The 15,347-nt window shown below is 36.1% G+C and overlaps 1 protein-coding gene across 2 annotated transcripts in view; it reads right to left on the reverse strand.

Moving 5' to 3' along the window:
• The window catches only part of IRAG2 (inositol 1,4,5-triphosphate receptor associated 2), an 84,198-nt gene that overhangs the window by 22,751 nt on the left and 46,100 nt on the right, over positions 1–15,347 (reverse strand). For both annotated transcript variants that reach the window (XM_043968703.1, XM_043968702.1), the window contains 9 exons: positions 15,284–15,330; positions 15,128–15,189; positions 14,904–15,011; positions 10,805–10,875; positions 8,866–8,926; positions 6,352–6,415; positions 6,237–6,264; positions 5,804–5,944; positions 2,110–2,244 (listed from right to left, as the gene is read on the reverse strand). In XM_043968703.1, the coding sequence (XP_043824638.1) occupies positions 2,110–2,244; positions 5,804–5,944; positions 6,237–6,264; positions 6,352–6,415; positions 8,866–8,926; positions 10,805–10,875; positions 14,904–15,011; positions 15,128–15,152 (633 nt within the window). In that variant the 5' untranslated portion in view covers positions 15,153–15,189; positions 15,284–15,330. The remainder of the gene's footprint in view (positions 1–2,109; positions 2,245–5,803; positions 5,945–6,236; positions 6,265–6,351; positions 6,416–8,865; positions 8,927–10,804; positions 10,876–14,903; positions 15,012–15,127; positions 15,190–15,283; positions 15,331–15,347) is intronic.

The following is a 15,347-nucleotide window of genomic DNA, read 5'->3' on the forward strand; positions in this document are numbered from 1 at the left end:
TTGAACATGCTATACTATATGAATGTGATGGAATATGATTGTGCCATAAGAAATGATAGAGGGGATGGCTGCAGAGGAAACTTGTATAAACTGGTATGGAGAGAAAGGAGCAGAACCAGTAGAACAATTAATACAGTAACAATAATATTGTACGGACAAGCAACTGAGTTGCTTCACAATGCAATGACCAATGAGCATTCCAGAGTTCATGAAGAAACATACTACCCGTCTTCTGATAGACTCATGGTGCAAACTGGGACATATTTTTTTGGATATGGCTAAAGTGTTATTTTGCTTGACTATATGTATATATATTTCACAAGTATTTTGTTTTTCTTTCTCAAATGAATTATATACATTGGGAAGTAGATTTTCATTGACAAAAAATAAGATTTAATTTTAAAAAGTTATATATTAAGAAAAAAATAAGGTCTTCCTGACAAGTCTAACACTCTACCTGCTATATATATATATATATATATACACACACATGTATACATGCTATATATGTTATAGATATGCTATATGTGTTATATATTATAATCATTTGTGCATACATCATCTCACAAAAGTAGGAGAGAGGGTCCGTATAGAAATAGGATAAAAGTAAGTTTCCTGAGGGCAGGTATTATTTGTTTCATTTATTCACATATTCCCCCAAGCCTCTTTCATATAAGATATTCAATAAATGTTTATTGAATCAAAGTATGTGCTTTGGGAGGCCATTTGCCCCACAAAAAATAATATAAAAAGAAGAGGGACCCTCAGGGGCAGCTAGGTGGCACAGTGGATAAAGCACTGGCCCTGGATTCAGGAGGACCTGAGTTCAAATCCGGCCTCAGATATTTGACACTTACTAGCTGTGTGACTTAATCCTCATTGCCCCACAAAGAAAAAAAAGAACAGGGACTGTCTTTTTTTTTCCCTCCATGTTCTTCTGTTCCTAGCACTTAGCACAGTGCCCGGGATGTAGTAAATACTCATTAAGTGCTTGCTGACTGACTGAATGCTTGATAATTCACAGTATCCTATTTAAATCTCTCCTCCTCTACTCTCCTCTTCACCTTAGATAAACCATTTGTACTTCTGCTCACCTGACCTACTTCCCCAGAAACTTCAGTCTTGTATACAGAAAGTGGATAAGAAAAGTGCAGGAATATAAAGCAGTTATGTAAACTAAGGCTCTTGTACTGAGCAGTATCCTAGAAGATGCATAAGATGTAGCTGCAAGAAGACTATTCCTTAAGGAAAATTCAAGTTTAACATCTTTGTATTAGATATCTCACATTCTAGAAACATAGATGCAAACCTAAAATGATACTTTCCCCGGCTTCACCACATGGCTAATAGCTCCATTGTTTTCTTTCGCTGTTCTCTATCCCAGAATTTGGAGCACATAGAAAATAAGCATCTACAAACCTTCAGAAGGGAGGGTCTAAATGCCCTGGTTCTGTAGAGTACATGAGGAGACTCTGCCAGACCCAAGCCCAAAGTTACTGTGTAATAATAAATGCCTAGAATTCTCAGCCAGATCTGAGCCCAGAGACCCCATACCAGCCAATCACTGTCTCAAGGTCTCAGAGGCATAAATCTGAAAAAGAGGATGAGCCCAGATGAGCTGGGCCTACTGAGCAATGAAAAAAATGTTGGTTTTTAGGTTGGTGTGTGTGACCAGAGACTCTATGGCTACAGAAGAACGTGGTTCTAATCTGAAAGCACTTGAGGTTTCTTATACTCCCTGATCACCTTGGATTCAGTCTACCCTATGCTTCTCTAAAAGCCTTGATTCAATCCATGAATTGTGCATTGGGTTGTTCTTTCTCTTAGGTGGTACACATGCAAGTTTATCACAAGAAAATTCACTTACAAAGTATTTACTACTGAGTGCAGGGGCAACAGGCAAGGGAGAAGAACCTCTCTAGCTTCTGAAAACCAGCCCTTCAGATCTAGTACAACATATATTTAGATAAGAAAAATCCTCATAGATTTGTCCAGATAGAAATTTTTGAAGTTTCAAATTGTGGTGACTAAGAATTCAGATAATCTAGTAACTTAGGAACCCAAAGTCTTTCACTTATTCCACTTGCAAAGAAAATAATTTAGTGTTACCTGATTAATGGCTCCCAGCATCTCTGCCTTGCTAGCAACTCTTGTTGTGCACTGGTTAAGAAACTTTAAACTCTTCTCCAGCTTCTTAATGATTTCCTGGGCTTGGTTATCATCTTCACATAGGGTTATTAAAGACTGCAGAAAGGGAAATAAACTGTCATATATGAGGAATAACAAATGTTGCATTTCAGACAAACCAGAACTCAAAAATGAGAAATGTAATAGTACTAAAAGTGCTAAATTTTTACATGGCTTTAAAAAAATCAGCTTCAAAAGTACAAGATGGAGGAAGTATGGCTAGATAGCATTCTTTTTGAAAAATATCTGGAAGTTTTAGTGAATTGTAAACATGATATGAATCAAGAGTGTGATAGAGCAGCTAAAAAATGTTAATTTGATTATAGCCTGCATTACAATAGGAATATTTTCTGTCTAGGACTAGGAAGGTGACAGTCACACCGTATTTCAGGATGGTCAGATTTTATATGACAAGTAGTTTTGTATTTAGTTTTGGGGTACTGCCATTTAGGAAGGATATTGTTAAAAAGGAGAATGTCTAAAGGAGACAACTAGTAAAGGATCTAAATATCATATGAGGATCATCTGAAGCAAATGGGGGGTGTTTAGAATGAAGATTTAGGAAGGATGTGATAGGTATCTCTGAGTACTACCACAGTCACATAGAAGAGGAATTAGGTGTGGTCTCTCTAGTTCTGAGTGCAGAACTAGAAACAATGTGTGGAAATTATAGATGTATTCAGACTTTATAGAATTTCCCAAGCTTTCTAGGCTTGATGAATTTCCTAACAGTTAGAGGTATCTAAAAATGCAATAGGTTGTTGTAGGTTATGGAGGGTCACTCCTCACTAGAGCTCTTTAAGCAAAGGCTGGGTGACTTTTTGAGAATTTCATAGAAGATGTTTTTAGATATGAGGGGCCTCTCAGATCCTTTCCAACCTATTTCTACACTAGGGGATTAAGAAGGTGGAGAGAATAACAGCATACATGTATATAATATATATTACCTCACTTGATTCTCACAGCAATCCTGTAATATGGGCAGTACAAGTATTACTCCTATTCTTCAGAAAAGGAGGTTAAGTGACTTGCCCAAAGTTATATAGCTAATAAGTAGATGAGCAAGGACTCAAGTATTCTGAACAAAAGTCAAGAGTACATTAAGTACTTTACATGGAGTTAGGAAGACCCAGGGTTAATAAGGGATTATATGAAATAATATATGTAAAACTCTTTGCAAACTTTAAGGCACTATATATATATATATGCTGATTATCTTATTTAAAGTAATATTATATTATGATTTCCTAGAAGAAGCAGTTAGTATCATCAGAGAATAACATAACTGGAGAATGCCAATAATGGCTGATACAAAAATTTTCAAATTTGACCCTAGGATAGAGCTTTGATAACTTTTGAAACTGAATAGTTAAATGAATTAGTTAGTTGGCCAATGACCATATTTCGCCCCTTCATTTTCTTTAATTCTCATTCACTTTTAGTATCACTGGTCTAGCACCTGATCAGGTGATGTTGTTGTTCAGACATTTCAGTTGTATCCAACTCTTTGTGACCCTGTTTAGGGTTTTCTTAGCAAAGATATTGGAGTGCTTTGCCATTTTCTTCTCTAGCTCATTTTACAAATGAGGAAACTGAGGCAAACAAGGTTAAGTTAGGAATTATCTGAGGCCAGATTTGAACTCAGGAAGATGATTCTTCCTTACTCTAGGCCCAGCATTCTGTTCACTGTGCCACCTAGCTGCTCATGATTAGGTGACATAGGTGTATAATAAACAATTGGTTGCACTAATTCTTAAGGAATTTGTCCTGACAAATTCCCTAGAATGAAATAGTATACATTTTACTTTGAAGAAATGTGTGAAAAATAGATTGAATTCAGGGTGGTTGCAAGATGGCAGTAAAGCAAGGGTCTGAGCAGACCTCAGAGTCAGAAAGTACCTTGGTTCAAGGCACAGCTATGATACTTATGGGCTATGTAATTCTAGGCCAGTCTTTTAACCCCTCAATGCCCTGGGAAAACTCTAAAACTATTTGGTTTCAGAGAAGTTACAGTTCTGCATCAGAAAGGAGAGGTCTTACACTAGGCATTCCCTAAACCAATGAAATCACAGGTCTGCAGCTTTCAAGTATCCCACCAAAACATAATAAATCAACTATGATAGCTAAAAGAACTGTTCATAGCAGGAGTTAAAACTACATGTTGGGGGCAGCTAGGTGGCGCAGTGGATAGAGCACCGGCCCTGGAGTCAAGAGTATCTGAGTTAAAATCCAGCCTCAGACACTTAACACTTACTAGCTGTGTGACCCTGGGCAAGTCACTTAACCCCAATTGCCTCACTAAAAAACAACAACAAAAAAAACAAAAACCCAACAACAACAACAACATTAAATAAAACCCCTACATGTTAGCAGCTGTATGGAATGAACAAAGAAAGATATTTTTATTAATTAAAGGCACTTTACCAGAAATTAGCTTTCATATTTTCCCATTCTTATTGCTGAAGTTACATTGAGAAGAAAACATAATGACAGTTTCTATATAATGCAAAGATTCATTGTCTACTAGCTAATATTTAGAGAAGTTTCTAATGAAGCATTATAGCAATCTGTTCTTGGCTCCATACTGTTAATATTCCCCCCCCCAATTTTACCAATAATTTTTTGAATACATAGGAGGCATGCTTATTAAATGTGTAGGGAACAGGAAGTCAAGAAATCTATCTATAGATAAGTATAGGTCTATAGATATCTAATATCTCCATAGATAGATTAGAAATCTCAATGTCCTCCTTCCCTCCCTCCCTCCCTTTCCCTCTTTCTGTGATACACTTCCTGTTACCCCCCCCCACACACACACACACAAATAGGAGACATTTGTGAAGTTCTGAAGGGGAAGTAATGACCACATATTGAATCTAACATATTAAAGACATAATTGTTGAAAGGATCTCAGTAAGCTATAACAATAGGTCGAATCTAAGAAAATGAAATGTAATAAAGATAAAACCCTATGTTTGAGTTAAAGAAATCAACCTTAGATGCACAAATGTGGAGGCATGGTTAGATAATAGCTAATGTGAGGGGGAAAAATCTGGGTATTTTAGTGAACCACAAGTCAAATGAGCTAATAATGTGGTATGGCTGGAAGAAAGTAGCAAATTCACTCTTAGGTTATATTCAAACATTAAATGCCTACTGTGTGCAAAGCATTCTGTTATGCATCAGGGGTACAGAAATAAACCAGTGCCTGCCATCTAGGCATTTTTGACTGAACACACAAACACACAAATAAGTAACTATAAGCTAATATAAAAGGAAAAGAGAAGACAGCTGGAAATATTAGGGAAGGCTTCACAGAGGAAGTAGTAGCTGAGCTTAGACTTGGAAGAAAAATAAAAAATCTCTGAAAGACAAAAAACTGTTTGTAGTGTTACCCAAACTTTGAATCCCCTCTAGGCTCCAGAGTATGGAAGTAAGGTCCTAATTTTTTTGGGGGGTAGGGCAATGAGGTTTAAATGACTTGTCCAGGGTCACACAGCTAGTAAGTGTCAAGTATCTGAGGCTGGATTTGAACTCGGGTCCTCCTGAATCCAGGGATGGTGCTTTATCCACTGTGCCACCTAGCTGCCCCAGCCCTAAATATTATTAGTCTAACCTTTAATAACTTTAAACAGTTAGCAATCTCCTTCTTTAGATTCTCTTCAGCCAGATTCCGAGATCTCTCTTCAAGCTTGACTCTTTTCTCCAAGGTAAACCAGTCACACTTAAATCCCAAAGATAATCTAAGAAATTCAGCCTGTTATGGAAATAATATAAAATGGTTATAGGATGGAAGAGAGAAAATGAGAGTTAACATGAGATTTAAATGTAAAGAAAGACTGCATCAAGACCATTGTTCCTTTTATTATCAACAGAGACATAAATAAATCTGATCTTTCCAGGGGCCTTAGTGAAGTTGCTCCTTAGTAAGCCAAATTGCAGTGTTGCTAACCAAACAGGATAGGATTCGTGACCCAGTTATACCTGTGTGAACTTAAGGATCATTTTGTATTTGGTAAAAGCCTCAAATAAAAATGTTTCACACGTACCTCCACTTCTTTTTCATTTGTTGAAATGCTGCCAAACAAGAAAGAGAAGGATTTCAAACAAAACCTTCAAGAAAGGTATAAGAAACATTCCCAGATTGAGATAAAATGAACTTACTGTTCACTTTGTCTAAAGTTGGCTGATTGAACACTGGTTACTGGAATAGCAGAAGCAGCAGTTTCTATTAAGGGGGAAAAAGGACATTATTTGGTTAAATCACATCAACTACTTAATGTCCTTTGATTTAGCTGAGTTGTATCCCCTAAAGCAAGAGTAGCAAAAGTATGTCATTCAAAAACCATGCCAGCTATGTACTATTGCTTAAGAAGTCCTGATGATTTCAGTAAGAACAATGTTTAAACCACACTGGTTCCAGTGATGAAACCAAACACTATAATTTACAAAAATATCTGAGATGTGGTTTGAGCCTCAGGTTCATAGATATTGCAGCTGCTCTTATTGGAGCTGAATACCAGAAAAAACGTAACACCATTCTTAGCAGTAATATGTACTGGCAAAATTCAAAGCCCTTAATAAATCCTTGTTGATTGAATGTTTACTAAGTTAATTCTTTTTTTTTTGTGTGAGGCAGTTGGGGTTAAGTGACTTGCCCAGGGTCACACAGCTAGTTAAGTATTAAGTGTCTGAGGCCGAATTTGAACTCAGGTACTCCTGACTCCAGGGCCGGTGCTCTATCCACTGCACCATCTAGCTGCCCCTAAGTTAATTCTTAATAAAGGAAAAAAAGAGATAAGAGATTCCTCTACAAGCAGCAGACCTTGGAATTTAGCACCACTTTGGCAGAAGCTTTGTTTTATATATGCTTCACAAATATGTCAGGAATCATAGCTCACAAAATTGAAATAGCGGCTAAAACTGTTTGGACCTGTGTAGAGGCAGGCAGGATTAATGAAAGGTAACCACCTGATGTTAACATTTGGAGGTATAACCACTTAGGTTACTGGGAACGGGTAGGCTTTTCCAAGTGAAAAAGCATGCTACATCTTTACAGTTATGCAATAAACTGGAAGGTGTTAAGAATACAATGTTTCTATTGTGCTTATTGTTTGTTGGTTACAAAAAAGCACTGGATCTGCTAGATCCAAAAGCTGCTTCAGTTCTCTATCAAAAAAGAATCTCTGAATTTGAAACTCAAAATTTTAGGAAATGAATATTAAAAAAATTTCAAAACATGCAATGGGGAAATATCTAGCAAAATAAATAAAAATATATTAAAAGTATTTTCCACCCATATAACAAAAATCATACAAAGTTCTTGAAAAATGTATAAAAGGAGGTAAGTTTGTTTAATGATCCTTGATCATTACTATCAAGTGAAGTATAAAAAGAAGGAAACAAGTAGTTGTTAAATGAGTTAGCCATGATTATGAAGGATCACCAAGACAGAATCCAAATAAAGGAAATTCCCTATTAATGGTGAGATCCTCCATATCTTCCCTTTTTCATGTCATCTACATAAAAATCTAGAATACTGCAGAGCCTCCTGGTGACACTCACAATCACACAAGAGAATTTGAGTTGAATGAATTGTACTGGAAACACCAAGTGGCTGAAGAATGTCTATTCTCCAGAACATGATATATAGATGGATAGGAATCCCATAGTGTTGCTCCATCAATAATTATAATCATAGTATTTATATGGCACTTCAAAGTTTGCAAAGCACACACACACACACACACACACACATATATATTTACATATATATATGCATGTATATGTATGTGTGTGTAATTTAATTCTCATAACCACTCTGTGAGATAGGTGCTATCTCCATTTTATGGGTGAAGGAACTGAGGTTAATTATTAAGAGATTAAGTGACTTGCCCAGGGTCATACAACTAGTAAGAATCTGAGGCAAGATTTTAATTCATGTCTTCCTGACTTCAAGTTCAACATTCTATCTATTATGCCACCTGAGTGCCTAACCAACACATATACTTTGAATAGATACTGCAGATGGATAATGAATAGGACCCAAAACTGAATAAAAGGAGGAGGGAAGGCTGAGTTGCCTGAATTGAAATTGGGCAGTGCTTTTATTGACCCCAAGCTTTTCCCTTATACAAGGACTCATCTTTGTAATATTGGTATTCTTCAGATGAACTGTTTGGCTATGAGTCATAGAACAACATAGTCTGAGAAGATTCTGAGTAGTAGACCACCCAGAAAGTCCATTTGTGGTGGCCACAAGCAGGCAACAACAATGACCAAAGAAGTACTGTGCAGGAGGATTGGTCTGAAGGATGTCATCAGAGGCATGAATGATCAGGAGAATAGGTGGGCCAGTCATGTAGCAAGAACAAAGGGAAACTGATGTACAACCCTCTCCCATGGAATGTCAGAAGACCCAGAGAAATATTTAGAGACTGACACGGACACAAATAGAACAGGGCAACAAAGTATGAGTGGATTGTGATTTTCACTGTTGGAGAGAATACCCTTATCAATAATATCTTAGATTCATTGATGTTTCAAAGCAGGGGAGACAAAAATGGAGTAAAATATCTGCTTTCCTTTATTGTTCTTGCCCTACATCAAGTAACAAGATTTTAACTTCTCTTAGTGAGATTCTGCATCAACACAGAAATGGGAGAAAATTCCTCTTACCTCCTCCCACAGCACATTCTTCTTTACACTCTGTTACTGCTTCAGGTCCTTCTTTGGTTTCCTAAAGGTTTTAGAGATGAAAGACATAATAAAGAACCACCAGAGTACTGCTACAGATGCAATTCTTTATAATCCTTTGGGTTTTTCCTCCCTATCAGTAGACATTTAATGTGTATTTAGCATATGCACAGCAAGGTCTGAGAACCTGGGAAATAAGAAAGTAGCATACTCTAGGATTTTATGATCTAGTAAGAGCCAAGGCATAAAGACTGAAATAAGTAAAAGGCAACAAAAGAAGAGCAGTCACAAGGCCATGTATTGCTTAGATTAATGGAGACTGGCAATAAGAGCTATGAGTTCAGAGAAAGGAGAGATCACTTATTGTAGGCCCAGAAGAGTCTAAGAAAGATCTATGGAAGAGAAGGGATTAGAATTTTGATATCTTGTTACTGAGAGAGGAATGGAAAGGGTATGTTGAATAGAGAACTACTGAGTAAATACTATAGAGAACTACTGAATAAATACTATTATTAGCAAAGATAGCTTACATTCATATAGGGCGTCACAACTCATAAAATACTTTCCTTACAGTAATCCCGAGACAAAGGCAAAAAAAATTTCATTATCCGCATTCTACAGAAGAGGAGAGTAGTTTTGAGAGATTTTATGTTATTCCCAGTTACATGGCTAGAAAATAACAAAACCCCAAACTTGAACACAGGCCTCCTTGATTGAAGATCCATGTTCTTTCTCCTATACCACACGACTTCACTTCTAGACAGGCAGGAAAGGATAGACCTTTAAGGGCTATTTTAACACAAAGTTTATCATGAAATGTGCTGATATAGAAAAATGGTGGTAGGCAGGACTTTTACTCTGTGTGTGTGTGTGTCTATATATATATATATATATATATATGTGGGCAATGAATGTTGTTTTCATTGAACATAAAATTATTACCTCTTTCATAACTAAAAACTGTGAAATTGTTATATAATAAGTCCCAATTATATTGAATAGAAGGATGCATTTGATAGTCTATGAAATCACAATCATTTATTTAACAATACTTAATGTTCAAAATGTTCTATTCACTTCATTAAATATTCATTAAGCCCTATTATGTGTAAATCACTGTGCACTGAGGATTATAAGGATGAATAAGGAAGTCCCTAAAAAAAATCTTCACTACATAATCATGTTAGTAGAGTAATAGAGAAGAATAACAATGTTTCTATTACATATATTTCTATTACAATCAGCCGTTATTCTGCTGGTACAACTTTGCAAATCCAGGGTCGCTATCACTAAAGCCTTACCCTGATGTCTCATTATGGGGTTGAGGGAAACCTGGGAACTCAAAGGATATGCATAGGGGATGCACAAACTCTCATAAGTCTTACCAAGCTGTAAAGATTTCAAATAAAGCCCTGGGGATGGGCATTCAATATGTTATCCAAAAATCAGCCAGATAAGCAGGAAGAAGCTCATCGCCATAGGCTTAGTTAACTTGTAAGGAATGTTTTTGGTGAATTTGGTTTATGAAGGTATGGAAGGGCAGTCATCCGTATTAGTGGAGACAAGTCCATAAAATGGTACAATTGTAGATCATTGTAGTATTGAAAAAAAATAGAAACATTGGCATTTCAAAATATGGGTTTAATAAAGGCTGTTCGTAGAAATTTTTTGAAAGGGTTTACAATACAAATGTTATTATGATTATCGTCAACATTATAATCATAAAGTGCCTTGTGTTTGGAATTAGTCAACAGATGTTAGAAGCCCAGTTTGGTTACTTACTAACTGCCCTTGGCAAGTCACTTCTCTGATTCTTGTATGTGAAATGAGGGGATTGGACTAGATAGTTTCTAAGGTCTTTGCTAGATCCATTTTTATGCTGAGATGATCATCACTAATAACAGAATTAGTGGAGTCTTACCAAATTTAATGCGGTTTTCTCTTCTTCCACAGAAATGTAGAGTGGCGTATCTTTATTAGCTAAGCTTTCACCTGTGAGAGAAACATCCAAGGGTAGATGAAATGAAAAAAAAAGAGGTTAACAGAAAGAGATGAAGGAGGAGACAAGGGGAATATGAATAGTTATGATGGACCTTTAAGAAGTAACCATACATGTATGTATACATACATACATATACACGTGAGTATAGATTACACATGTACACACGTATGTAATAAAGCTCTGAAAGTTAAGGTTGACTAGAATTTTTAAAATCCACAGAAACAATTTCCCAATGTTCAAACACAAAGGCCATAATTTACTGTTAAAAATGAAAAAAGATAAATACATAGCCAGCATGGTACTTATTTAGGGAGGTGTTGCTCACTCTCATAAATTTCATTCAACAAATACTTATTAAGTGCCTGCTATATAAAAGGTGCTGGCGATAGATCAGATGATGGAGATAATGGACACAGGTGACACAACCCTTGCTCTCACGGAGCTTATAATTTAATAGGTGAAAGGACACACTAATTTGTGTTAAAAGGGATAATGAGATATATAAACTGTATCACTACTATATCAATAACAAATTGGGAAAGGTATGGCAAACAATTTTGAGAATCATGGCTACCTTTTGTAATTTTTTTTTTTTTTTAGTGAGGCAATTGGGGTTAAGTGACTTGCCCAGGGTCAAACAGCTAGTAAGTGTTAAGTGTCTGAGACCGGATTTGAACTCAGGTACTCCTGACTCCAGGGCCGGTGCTCTATCCACTGTGCCACCTAGCTGCCCCTACCTTTTGTAATTTGATAAATATATATTGGAGATTACATATATATGACTGGTATGTGAAAGCAATTTCCTTTAACAATGCTATTCTCTTTCAAATAAAAAGACAGATTAAAGAGGCGAAACTAATTTTTAATTCATATTTTTTCACTATTTAAAAGAAATTATTATAATTATTTTGAATTTTTTTCTTTTATTTTTCATCATCTTCATTTCCAAATTTATCCCTCTTTTCTCTTCCCCACTGAGCCCATCCTTTATAGCAAAGAATAAAAAAGAAAGAAAAAAAGCAGCTCAGCAAAATTAAGCAACATATGAACCAAGTCTGATAGTATATATAATGTTCCATATTTATATTTTCCTGCCTCTACAGAAGAGACATATATATATAATAAATTAAAAGTTTCAATTACCTAGCCCTTTTTTCTCTATCACTTCCCATACCACAACTGAACCAAAAAAAAGAAAAGAAAAGAAAAGAAAAAACCTTAACAAATGTGAATAGTAAAAGAAGTAATTTCCCACATTGCTCATGTCTAACAGTGTACATATCATTCTATTTCTTGAGGCTATCACATGTCAGGAGGGGAGTAGCATGCTTCATTTTTGATCCCCTGGAATTGCAGCTTACCATTGGATTTATCAAAGTTCCTAAACTGCTTAAAATTGTTTTTCCTTACAATATGTTTTTATTATATAAATTGTCCTGGTTATGCTAATTTCACTCTGTGTCAGCTCACTCAAGCCTTTTCTCTTAAATCATTCATTTTGTCATTTAAAAAAATGAAGCAAGAATATTCTATTACATTCATATATCACAATTTGTTTTTACCATTCCCCAATAAATGGTATCTCCTTAGTTTCCAGCTTTTTGCTTCTACAAAAAAGAGCTTTTATAGATATTTTTATATAGATAGACACTTTTCCTCTTTCGTTGATCTCACTGGTATTGCTGTGTTAAGGAGTATGAAGAATGTAGTTACCCTAGCGGCATAGTTTCAGATTGTTTTCCAACATGAGGGAGGTAACAGTTTCTCATATCTCCTTTGGGGCAAAGTTGATCATTAAAATTAATTACATGGTGTTAAGATTATTTTTTTGGTTTCTGTTCTTTACATTTAGAATGTAAACAAGTTTAAAATGAAAAATACCCACCAAAGTGTATATGATATTTATTTGGCAGATGCAGAAAGAGTCCTGGTACAGTTACTTGAATGTGGTTTTGGTGAAAATGTCTCCTCTATTTGGCATTCAAAGCCCTTGATAACTTAATCCCCTCCTACCTTTCCAGTCTTCTTACTCCTTACTCTCCAGCATATACTCTTCAGTCCAGTGACACTGACCTCCTTGTTATTTCACAAACATGACACTCCATCTCTCAGCTCAGGGCATTTCTCTGGCTGTTACTTCGGCCTGGAATGCTCTTCCTCCTTATCTACTACCTGTAGACTTCCCTGGCTTCCCTTATGTATCAAATAAAAACCCATCTTCCACAGTAAGCCTGTCCCAACTTCACTCGATTCTAGTGCCTTCCCTCTCAATTATTTTCTATTTATCCTCTATAGAGCTAGTTTGTACATATTTGTTTGTTTTCTCCCCCATTTGATTGTCAGCTCCTTGAGGGCAGGGACTATCTTTTGCCTCTTTTTTTATATTCCTTGTTCTTAGCACAATGCCTGGAACATAGCAGGTACTTCATAAATTTTTATTGACTGACTGACTAGCTTAGCAGTCCAATACCCTTCTATTGACCCATGTAATAGTGTTCAAATTTGTAATGTATACATTACTACTAGTCCATTAGAAATATCTTTACCTCAGGAAATGAAGTTTGTTTATTTTCCTTCCCCTATTTGGTCATTGGCCTAGATTCTCAATGAACACAAGTATAGTGGTATCCAGCGAAAAGAGAATGAACATCTTGGGGGCAGCTAGGTGGCACAGTAGATAAAGCACTGGCCCTGGATTCAGGAGGACCTGAGTTCAGATCCGACCTCAGACACTTAACACTTACTAGCTGTGTGACTCTGGGCAAGTCACTTTACTCCCATTACCCTGAAAAAAAAAGGGAGAGAACATCTTGTTCTCTGACTTGGATGACCAGAGGAGCATTTTCAAAGGTTGTCCAGTTAAAATCATTACCTTCTGTGTAGACTGGATGTTAAATCATTCTGAAAAGATTAGATTTGATTTTAAATATCCCCAGGGAAGTAGGTAAGATATATAAGTCATCTTTCAGTAATCTGTCCTGGTGTTAAATCACTATCACTATTAGGAAATTCTCAAATTTCATCAAGTATCTTTATCCTGTAGTTTAGACCCATTTCTTCTCACTCTATCCTCAGAAGAAGCAAAAAACATCAAGAAAGGCCATGCTTACCACTTAGTTATCTTATCTACAATTTAACTCAATTAGACAAATATTTATCACACTGTTGCCATATGAAAGGCTCTGTGCTAGAAGTTAGATATAAAGATAAAAATTAAGAAAAAAAGCAGTCCTTTTCTTCTGAAAGTAATGTTTTACAGGGGGATACAACAGGCACACAGATAAACAAATACTTCATAATTTCAGGAGAGAAAGAGTACTGGCAGCTGTGGGAATCAGGAAATATTTGAATATAAGTTAGCACTTGATTTGTGCTAACTTGGAGTCTTGAACTAAGCTATGGTCTAAGAAGTGGAAATGAAGAAGTCTATTTCTGGACTGGTGTATAGAAGGCTGAGTTACGAGAAACACAGAGCAATATGAAATAAACCTGGAAAGTCATATAGAAACCAAATTGTGTTTGGCTTCAGTGAGAGTTGCTGCATGGTCCAATGGAAAGAAGACTAGCTATGGAATCAGACAACATCCTACCTCTGAAGTATAATACGTGTGTGACTTTGGGCAAGTCACTTAACTTCTCTAGCCCTCAGTTTCCTCATCAGTAAAACGAGGAAATTCAACTAATGTGTTGACCATGTAGAGAAGAGGGCAGATGCAAAAGACATTATTAAAGTAGGATCTGTAAGACTTACCAACTGACTTGATATGTAGGGTAAGGGAAAAAGGAAGAGTTAAGTATGACTCAGGTTACATAGCATGTATAACTGGGATGATAGTAGTACCCTTGACAAATATAAGAGGTGTGGAGGATTTAGGGGAGCAGATGAGTTCTAGAAATTAATTCAAGTTCCTTAACTTTTTGTTACAAAAAGTTGTAACAACTGTTGTCTTAGAGACAATAGTTTTGCTACGTGCAGTCTTAGGATAAAAATAATTCTTTATGTCATTTTACAACTCACCTTGGTTCTCTATCATTACAGAAGCTGACTGTGCTGTTTCCTCTTTTTCATATTGTGATTTGGAATCAAGATGATCAGAGGCCATAGTCAAAAATTCAGATTTTGAATCTACAAAGAGGAGGAAGCAGACAAAATGAATACAATGCAAATGTATCATTTGCGTAAGTACTTATTTGCATATTTCAGCACAGTACACAGGGACTACCATTTCCAAGATTACTTACCACTGGAGGTTATAGTATTGTTCATGGAAGAAGTATGTCCGGTGGGTGGTGTGGAATATTCACTGTCAAAAATATGAAAGTAGCATTTTTAAAAGAGTTATTATGGCTAAAGAATTATCTTAAAAAGCAAATGAACATGAAAAAAGATAGGCAAACCTGGTCTGCAGCAGACCCTCAGGTGGTAACTGATGAGCCACGTTCTCCTTTAAAAAAAATTAAA

This window comes from Dromiciops gliroides, chromosome 5 (assembly GCF_019393635.1).
Source record: "Dromiciops gliroides isolate mDroGli1 chromosome 5, mDroGli1.pri, whole genome shotgun sequence".
In the NCBI taxonomy this organism is placed as follows: Eukaryota; Metazoa; Chordata; class Mammalia; order Microbiotheria; family Microbiotheriidae; genus Dromiciops; species Dromiciops gliroides.